The 10057-nt window shown below is 34.7% G+C and overlaps 1 protein-coding gene across 1 annotated transcript; it reads right to left on the bottom strand.

Moving 5' to 3' along the window:
- Positions 1–230: 230 nt before the first annotated feature.
- On the bottom strand, positions 231–9798 carry rilp (Rab interacting lysosomal protein). Its single transcript, XM_077208245.1, has 8 exons — positions 9021–9798; positions 7699–7822; positions 6417–6538; positions 5585–5779; positions 3987–4147; positions 3776–3898; positions 3608–3697; positions 231–2575 (listed from the first exon to the last, which is right to left on the bottom strand). Exons 1-8 carry the CDS (start codon positions 9372–9374, stop codon positions 2431–2433), a joined length of 1314 nt encoding a protein of 437 aa, XP_077064360.1. The 5' UTR covers positions 9375–9798; the 3' UTR covers positions 231–2430.
- Positions 9799–10057: the final 259 nt, after the last annotated feature.

Raw genomic sequence — 10057 nt, 5'->3', positions numbered from 1 at the left:
TAATTCAATAAGCCACTGGTTGTTTAAAGACAAAACCAAGGCCCAGAATTTCGGGGAGGAGTTAGATATTTTTAATGGTCAGTCTGCCTGCCAACATTTTCTCATCCTTACCAATTACTTTTACTTGTAAAAAAATAATAATACTAATATTAGAACATTTTACGGACTTTAATTTTGTTTAGAATACAATGATCTCTTCAGGTCAAAAATCACACTCACAAACATCACAATAACCCCTAAAGATTTTATTTAGCTTTATAGCACTTTCTAGTAACAAACATGTTTGCAAAAATAAAACAGTAAAAGGTCAGTATAGGACTCATTAACTTTTATTTCCAAAGGTCCAAAGATAAACAGATGAGTCAGACAGCTGAGGAATACAGAATTCCGCTAAGGGCCTTTAAAACACATGGGCACCCATTATCTCTAATTTCCTCCTGAGGAAACACAGACTTCCTCTCAATCAGGGAACACCTTAAGACGCATACAAAGTATATTTGTATCACATCCACATTTTTGCTTCTTATTTCAACATAAGGGATGTGTCACACCATATCTGATCAGTTGAATGGCTGAAGAGGTGCCAAATCATTAAAGAAATGGTTCACCCACAAATGAACATTTTGTCATCTTTTACTCACCCCCGCGTTGTTTCAAACTTTTAAGACTGACTTACTTCTGTGGAACACAAAAGATGATGTTTTGAGAGCTATCCAGTGTTTATTGTCCGTACAATGGAAGTCAATGCTAACCAAAACGGTTTGGATTGAACATTCTTCAAAATTCTTAACATATTTCTTAATATTTATGTAATTCTTTTGTGTTCTGCAGAAGTGTCAAACAGGTTTGGAATGACATGAGGCTGAGGAAATTATGACGGAATGGAAATTTTTGAGTGAACTCTCCTTTTAACAGATCAGACAATAAACATTTAATTCAACTTTTAAGCATCACATTTTTTAACACCAGGTTAACAATCGTGGACATCTCCACAGAACTGGCATTGCTTGACATAAAAAAAATGTTAGATACAAATATTAAAATGTTTCTATTTAAAAAACATGCTGAAAACCATTATAGAAAATGGATACTTTTTGGGGACAGCTAATGTTTTAACAAAAAAACAAAAAAAAATACTTGAAGAACATGATTGAATACAAAATACTCTAATGCCCCCTATTGACATAAAAGGGTCAGTGTGATTATCTCTGATAGTGATTGATCTACAATGTCAGTATCTTTGGTTAAAATCCATATCAAATATACTCTCTCTAAAAATAACTGCTATAGTTCTCTCTAGCTTCTGTCTAGACATCGAAATTATAATGCCAGGTGTATTATGATTATCTAAACACTGCAGATTACTCCCATGTTTTTAAGTGCACCAGTCTGCAGTCATTTATGCACCACCAAATGAAATTGCAGGAATAATTATAGTTTTCAAAGCCTCCAACATCCCATTGCAAGTCAAATTCCCGCTAAACCGTTTATTACATCTAGCCCCGCCCCAAACACATGCCACTGGTTGAGCCAGAAGTTGGCCTTGAAATAAAGTGCCACAATACCATTGTTTACTCTAATTGGAAAAGTCATCAAATGTCTTACTTACAGTTATATTAGCATATTAAACTGTAATAGGAGAAAGTGAAAAATAAAAATGATACACTTCACCTTTAACTATATATACACTGTCATTGAAAAGTTTAGGGTCAGTAAGATTTTTTTTTTTTTAAGAAATTAATACTTTTCTAAAAGATGAAAAATCTAATGGCTTCCACAAAATTATTAAGAAGCAAAAATGTTTCAACATTAATAAACATTGATATTAATTAGTAATGTTTCTTGAGCACTAAATCAGTATATTAGAATGATTTCTGTAGGATCATGTGACACTGAAGACCGGAAAAACAATGCTGAAAATTCAGCTTTGCCATCAAAGGCATAAATTACATTTTAAAATATATTAAAATGAAAACAGTTGTAATAATATTTCACATTACTGTGTGTTTGTACTGTATTTTTGATCAAATAAATGCAGCTTTGGTGCTCTTGAAATTTTACCGCCAATCAGAAGTGTAAACAACTAACAGCATATTATGGGACTGACAGTCTAAACTCATCTTCAGGTCTTTTCTTGAGTGACCATCAGGCTCAACTCGAGCTATCAGCTAATTTAACAAAAGCCAAGTGCTGACTCATTTTTTTATACTACGAGTAAAAATTACTGCTTAGGCAAAAACCATAAAAATACCATGTCTGTATAACCAAATACAAAAATACCATGTCTGTATAACCAAATACATAGAGAACTAGTTTTCTCAATACAATCTTCAGTCCGTTCCTTCGTTTGAAACCTAAATGAAATCAAGAACATATTTTGAACTTCTCTCTTCAAACCCAGGTGAGGATGAGTGACAGATGGGGTGGTTCTCAAGAGGAGCTGAGGATTTGTGTTTCTCCCTCGACTCCCTGCTCATCTGGATCGATGATTTCCCATGTGGAGCTGGATGTCGGAAGGCCAGAGGGCTGGGAACCGGAGCTCCTAGTAAGATTGGACCGCGTCAGGAAACCAAATCTAAAGGTTTGAGTCAGAGGAGATAAGAGAGCTGTAAATCATTGATAGAAGAATGACAGGGGGATTTCAGTACTATTTTTAGTTCAGTTTCAGTAGCTAGTTTGCATGCTCAGTTACTAAGGTTACTAAGCTGAAGAGAGAAATGTGATTAAGAGATCTCTAAAATCAGCTTAGAGTTTTCCCAAGAACATATAGAATGAATGCTGCTAAGAGCCAGAATATACAGTATTTTATGGAGCAAATTGTGTGCGTGTATCACACCAATTACTACATACAATACACAGAGAAGAAAGCTAAGAGTCCTATTTAAAAATGTGTATTACATGAGCTTCTCAATGAGTACTGTATATTGTCAGTTGCACAATACTTGAAAGTCGCATGCTTTTAACCAACATACATTTAAAGGGAAAGTTTAACAAGCCCAATCTGCCCCACAGGCTACAATGTAGAAATGTCTTTCATATAACCTAAAGAATGTAAACTAATAAGTGAATGTAAAAACAAATGTCTGTCACGTAACCTAAAATGTGGTAAGAAATGTAAACAATGTTGGCCCAAAATATAAGTGAATACAGAATCATTCATACTGCATTAAATCACACAACTTAAAGTAATTTATAAGGATAAAATCAGTTAGATTTACTTCTTAAAGGTGTGTAATGTTTGCACAACTAGCAGCACCAAATACATTACAAAAAAATACTGCATAAAAACTGTTATACTACATAACAACAATGAAAAAATTACACAGCTCAACAGCAACCATAACAAGTGCAGATCTTTTACAGCATAGAAGCATGTCAGAAGCATTTCTGCTGTTGCTTAAAAACTACATCTTAAACTACAAAAACAAACTAAACCTTTCACACTCATAATGTATTTATTGCACCCAAGACTGTGGCTTATCCCATAACCCAATTCTACAGAAAAACATTTTTAGTGAAGTAGGTTAGAAGAATTTAAGTAGATTGTTGGACTGAAATCAGTAATTGCAATAGGTCTTTCTTGTTTTAGCATGAATACAGCACTCACATGTTTCTGATGCGCGAGTCCTGGGGTCTGTTGTCAGTGTCGATGTCTTCATTTCCACTCCTCTCAAACAAAGGGCCATCTGTCTCATCTCTATATGAGAGTGAAACATGGTTAAACATGACATTAATCACAGTATACTACACCAGTATGTTTGTGGCGTGTACTCACGTGCTACATTCGCTAACAGGTATGCCGAGCATTTTAGACTTTATAACGGTCCTCTGCTTCTTTATGGCAGAGCGCACAACATCGAGTAAAAACCCTGGGCATCTCTCATCATTCAGAATTTCCCTAAGGAAAGACAGAGAAATGTGTGTACGTATTGAGAAAGGATGTTGAGCTAATATAAATGTTAGAATGCGTCCCAAATCTGTCTCACCTTTGATAATATGCAAGCTCCTCTTTCACCAGAAAGAGATTGGCCTTCAACTCGTTCCTCTCAAAAAGCATTTCCCGTACTTCCATCTTGGTAAAACAAGGCCGATTTGGATCTTTCAAGTCAATGATCATCTTATCTGTGAGGTCAATGGCTGAACTGCTCTAAAGGAGGCAATGTGGAATTATAGGAGTATGTGAGTCAAATACCATAATATCTTAAGCACAGTTGATAATGTGCAGCTGATTCCATTTTTAAAAAGATAGTTTGATAACACTTTTACATTGTTTGTGGGACACATGTTGCACGTTACTATTCACTAAACTATTAACAAAAAGTGTGGTACACAGTGGTGCCTAAATAAGAGGTTTAAGTGAGTTCATAAACACTCAGAATAAAATTTAAATTAAGTTTGAAAAAAATCTAACAAAAAAAGTTAATTTAATAATATTTGAATGTGAAAAATAATAAATACAATCAGTTCCTTTCTAAATCATTTATATTTATAATTATAGTTTTGATAATATAATCAATATTATTTTTAATCTTTTTGTTAATTACTAAAAGCTTATCTGATTTCTAAATTTAAATAATCACTAATCACTCTGTAATTGTTAAGATAAATTAACTCAATTTAAATAGAACTAAATTTATATTAAGATCAATTTTGAAATGGAAAATATTTAATAAAACAAAAACAGTTTAATATAAATATTAATATAACAGAAATTGTATAATATTTGAATGTAAAATATATTTATACGTATATAATATTTAAATGTAAATAATTTATACGTATTTATTTTGATATAAAATATAAAAAATAAAAATGATATATAATATATTTTATTTATATATTATATTCATTATTTATATAAAATAATTTATATTTTTCAGTTTTTGTTCATTACTAAAAGCTTATTTTATTTCTGAATTTAAATCATCCATTAGTCTGTTATTAAGATACGCTAATTAAATTTAAATTAAATATAAATGAAGTTATTTAAACTATGAATTTTAAAAGTAATAAAATAAATAAAACACAAAAACAGTGTAATGTAAATATTAATATAAAATAATTGAATATAATATTTAAATATAAAATAATTAAACAGTTATTTTCTCATCTATTTTTCTCATTCTACAGAACTAGTTCAGTGCATCAACTTATTCCATTGCTGTTTTTGTTAATTACTAAAAGCTTTTATTTATTTCTGAATTTAAATGATAAAACTAAAGTGAAAAAGATTCCGACAAGGTTTTAATGTCAGAATTTAATCAAGCATCCTGAAATGTTTGTAAGCTGAAGGGGGAGTTGTGCACAAACATGCCCGTTACACTCCTGCGAGGGCAAACATGACCTATATATGCCAAATCCAACCAACCAAAGTGGAATATCTGCCCTGCGGTTGCGGTAGTACATACCAATACCTAACCCCCCCCCCCCCCCCCCCCCCCCCCCCAAGAGGAACATAGAAGCTTCTGTCTCATTATGCTTTTAGGAAATACAAAAATGATGAATACCCACAATCCCACATATAAACCCACTACAGTACAGCTAATTTGTTAGTAAGAATCTAAGTAATATTAACTTGACTAACCGTTTCAGCAGCAGTATTCACGCTGGCTCTTTCTAGTTGTGAGTTCAGGCGCTCTATCTCTTTCTGTTTCTCGCACAGGTCGGCCTCCATGTCGGCCTTCCTCTCCACTGCGCTCTTTAGTTGAGTCTGTATGATGTTCTGCTTGTGTCTGAGCTCTGCGTTTATCTTCATTAGTCGTTCCTGCTGCTCCTGGAGCTGAACAACAAACATGCACTTCTGATCACTCAAACGGATTTTTAAAAAAAAAAAAATTTTTTCATGCAATTAATTTTTCATGCAATTGTCTACTATGTGGAGCTGGTCTGACCAGTTTTATAACAAAGGCAAGGCAAACATAAAACTTAAAAAGGGAAACTGTTAACCTCAGCTCCAACCCACACGTATACGCCTCTGATGCAATTCATGAATAACTACTTGTCAGCCACGACTGATGACATGACACTTTTTTTTATTTTGTCACAGGTGCTCTGCGACTGACACAATGTTGGCACTGTGTTTTAAATTCAACAAAAGAAACCTTGATGTTGCAACAAAAAAAACTAAACTAGTTCTGATGAAAAGACTACTCTGTTTTACAGTGGGTGAAAAACCTGGTTACCAGAATTCATTTCTACAGGGACAGTGAAAAGAAATATCAAAAGGATTTTTGGAAAGAAAAACACTCCTTAAGTTGCGGGTGTTGTTTGCTTTCATTTTAAGTGCAAGAAAGCAACATTTTGGAGTACAATAATAGCCCCTTGTAACCCAAAGGTTTGTGGTTCAAAACCTGGTGCCCCTGATAATTGATTTGAGCAACTCAGGTTATATCAGCGCAGATGTATCAGAAACATACCGCTTCCACCTCCTTGGACATGCTGGATATCTCCTGAACTTTCGCTCTCAACTCATCACGCTGCTTATCCACCACTTCCTTCAGCTTGAGCATCACCTCTCGTTCCTGACGCTGTGTGCGGTCTAGAGAAAAGATCCGATTTTAAAATACTGCATGCAGACAGATGCAGATAATGTTGTCAAATAAGAAATTTTGAATGCAGTTTGAATTACAGATTAATTTTACATTGTTTACTGTCCCTAAATAAACAAATAAATAAATGTCACAGTTTCCTGAATTTCAGGAATTTGACCAAATAAATGTATTTGCCATACAAATTAAAAGTAAATATTAACAGCTCCTGAAATCTGACAACAACATTCCTGACTGCTGACCTAACAGTAATAAATGAAGGAAAAAAACTCCTCCCTTAAATAAGATAAATGGCTTTATTCAGTCTGAAACTTTGCACACAGAATATGAGAGCTCATTTGCTCAGAAAAGTTGTATTCCTCTCTGATATCAGGATAGAAAAAAACCCCTCCTTTTGAAGATCTCATGACAAGCAATTACATTTTGGACTTTAATTTTTATTGTTGTGTACAGTATAAACTAAAGTTAAATTGGTGCTACAAGGACATATAATGAGCCAGTAAGACTCATTATATGTAAGACAATGACGGATAATACCGTCATTGAAAAGTTAACAATTAAATATTTAAAAAAAAATTCATTATGATGATGTATTGACAAATTTGTTTTTTTGTATTTTGTTGAAAGATAATTCAGCCAATTTTCTAAATGCTTGTCATAGATCTGAATGATTTATTCATGTAGATGTGTAAATGTAAAAAATTTCACCAAAATGTCGTAACTGGATCTTTCAGTGAAAATGACAGACTTCTCCAATCATTTAGTTAGATTAAATCTGCATCTTTCGTACAATCGACTGCAAGCTTGTATTCATCTGCCTCCACTTTTGAGTGCAATGCCCACATCTCAAAATCCAATAAAAAACTGATGTATAAAACCGAGTATTACATTTTCTTTTTCCGATAACCCATTACAGTCGGCATGTACAATCACAATACAGAAAAAAAGACTGATCATCATTCCAATACATAAAACAATTAAGACCATCTGAACTAAAAACATTTCATGATGGTTTCCATTCCAGAAGGTGTAGTTCATTTACTATTACACTGGAAATGGCAATTACACTGATTTTCCATTCATTTTGGTATAAATTAACAAACTCATGTCTTCATTTAAATATTGTTATGTGCGTCCCAGGTCATTTTACCTTCTTTGGAGTGCGTGCATTGTAAGCGGGTCAGAAGCTCCTGGTTCTCTTCCTTGAGCTGACGCACCTGCGACTGTAACACTTCTACGTTCTCCTTCAATTTCTTCTCTTTCTGATGCCAGTCCTTATGAAAAAACACAATCGAATCATTGCAAAAATCCTTTCAAACCACAAACGCATGAAGTGAGACTACCAGGTGTCACCCTGAGATTGGTTTCAATTCAAAAGCCTAACAATTTAACAGATCACTTTGAGAACACAGTGGCTGAGTCTGAAATCGCATACTCTCTTGAGTAGGTAGGCTACTTATTTTGAATAAGTAAACACTTCATGGCCGCTAAAAAAAGTATGTTCTATATAGTTAGTATGAATGTGTGTAGTGTTAACAGACTACATTTGCCATGGTTTCATTATCATGTGACCTACCAGCGTCAGTTACTTTGCTTCACTGTCATTCATAAATCCTCTCCCGTAGTCTCACGGGATAGTAAAGTGTGCATCATATGCACACTTCAGAATCTCGCAGAAAGTAGCAGGTTCATGCGGGTACTTTTTGCCAACTCTTTTATGCGTACTGTGTGAATTTGGACATACTTTTGTCACATACTGTTTTTCACCTACTACAATGCAGCCAGTGGCTTGTAAACCACTCATGTATTAACAATGCAGGACAGGCAAAGGCCCATATACTTATATAAGCAGCACATCCATACATCTTATTAGTTTAGAGACGTTTGACCGGTTCATTTTATTACCATACGATTTTATTTATTAACGAAGATTTTTCTCCTCTCTTAAATAAGATAAAGAGCTTTCCGTCTTAAACTTCGCACACAGAAAATGAGAGTTAACAGAAGTTAAATTTCTCTCTAAGCATAGAAACAACATAGAATGACAGAAGGATAGAGAGGACATCTCCTTTTGAAGATCTCCAAGATTTAAGAATTGATTGCAACTTAGCATATTTAACCTGCATCACTGAACAAATCATTTTAATGAACATTTTACAGGCACTTAGACGAAATTAAGATCAAAATCCCCACTACTAATGGATGGTACATGGTGTTCTCAAAATGACATTTATTGAGAAGGGTAGACCGGAAGTGCCCCCTATTTGGCATTTCCTAAAATCGATCAACGAATCACGAGTCAAAAGTCCAGCTGGATTAAAGGCGTTATCCTCAAGTGCAAAACACCAGCTCTGTCCATTACATTAACACAGTTATCCATAAGACAGCCGCATAGACATGTAAAAATAACTATAGTGCTACTGCTGCTACAGTAACAGTGTTGACATGTCGACCATGTTGTCGTGTTCTTACCCGACTCTCTAAGCTGTTGCTGCTCTCATCGCATTCCTTCACATGTCGTTTCTTCTGCTGCTGTAACTGTAACGTTTCAAATGCCTTCAATAGGTCATCTTCCTTACATTTATAAGATTGATTTCTCGCCGCGAAACTTTCCATGAGCTCCAACACTTTCACTATGTGAGACACCAGACCCTCCACACTCGACTTCCCATAGCTGTCGATGAGCTTCTCCAATTCTGCCCCCACCACTTCAGCGATTTCATACACATCGTCCACTGTCATTGATGAAAACGTCCTCGCAAAACACGAATGTATCTTGACGATATCGTTTTGGTTTTCCTCGACGGCTATCACGCAAGTCTCCATAACGCACTTCAGATGAACTTGAACTCAAACAGCGACAATCGAAACTCCTGTCAGTCCGATCTCAACATGCGTCCAGTTGTGATTCAGCTCGAACGCAATCTTTTTTGTTTCACTTTTAAACATGCATGCATTTTCGCTCCAGTTTGTTGTGTAACTACATCCTTTGTCGATACGCTCTAATAAACACGGATGAGTTGTAAAATCGACTTGTCTATGCGGGGTAAAGAATCGCATGTCATAACTTGAAGAGCAACGCCCAGGGCACTTGTAGATGAATGTTGGCCGTGCATGTTTGCATAGTGTACTTTAATAAAAGGTGGTTGAAACGAGGCACATCTATGACTGCCCACAGTTCTTGTTTCCCATGGTTGTTCCTCCTCCTCTGACCAATGCAACCCGAGAGCTTTAACGCAGCACATACGGCAAGCAGTTTTAACATTTATTCCTTAAAACTAGCATCTGTTACTCGTTTATTTTTAAAGTAGGTTTAGTTAGTTTTTTTCATATGTAACTACCTAGAAACTTTTACTTCTAATAGCGATCTATTTCTTTTACTTATTTGGCAATAGAATATATGAGACATAGCATCTATTGCAGTTAATATCTTTATCTCAGTAGGTACAATTGTTTATAAGCTACATGACTAGTTCTGAATATTAGTCTTTTTATAAATTGCATAATGC

This window comes from Siphateles boraxobius, unplaced genomic scaffold (assembly GCF_051911475.1).
Source record: "Siphateles boraxobius isolate OS27281-9 unplaced genomic scaffold, OSU_SipBor_1 6, whole genome shotgun sequence".
Lineage (NCBI taxonomy): Eukaryota > Metazoa > Chordata > Actinopteri > Cypriniformes > Leuciscidae > Siphateles > Siphateles boraxobius.
This window is presented reverse-complemented; position numbering and strand designations above follow the sequence as displayed.

Bases quoted from the DNA above. Each gene is read 5' to 3' on its own strand.
- rilp (XM_077208245.1), bottom strand. From the start codon at position 9,374: ATGGAGACTTGCGTGATAGCCGTCGAGGAAAACCAAAACGATATCGTC. The intron at 5,780-6,416 runs GTATGTTTCTGA...TTTGTTGTTCAG, and splicing joins TGTCCAAGGAGGTGGAAGCG to CTCCAGGAGCAGCAGGAACG. The intron at 4,148-5,584 runs GTTAGTCAAGTT...TGCCTCCTTTAG, and splicing joins TGAATACTGCTGCTGAAACG to AGCAGTTCAGCCATTGACCT.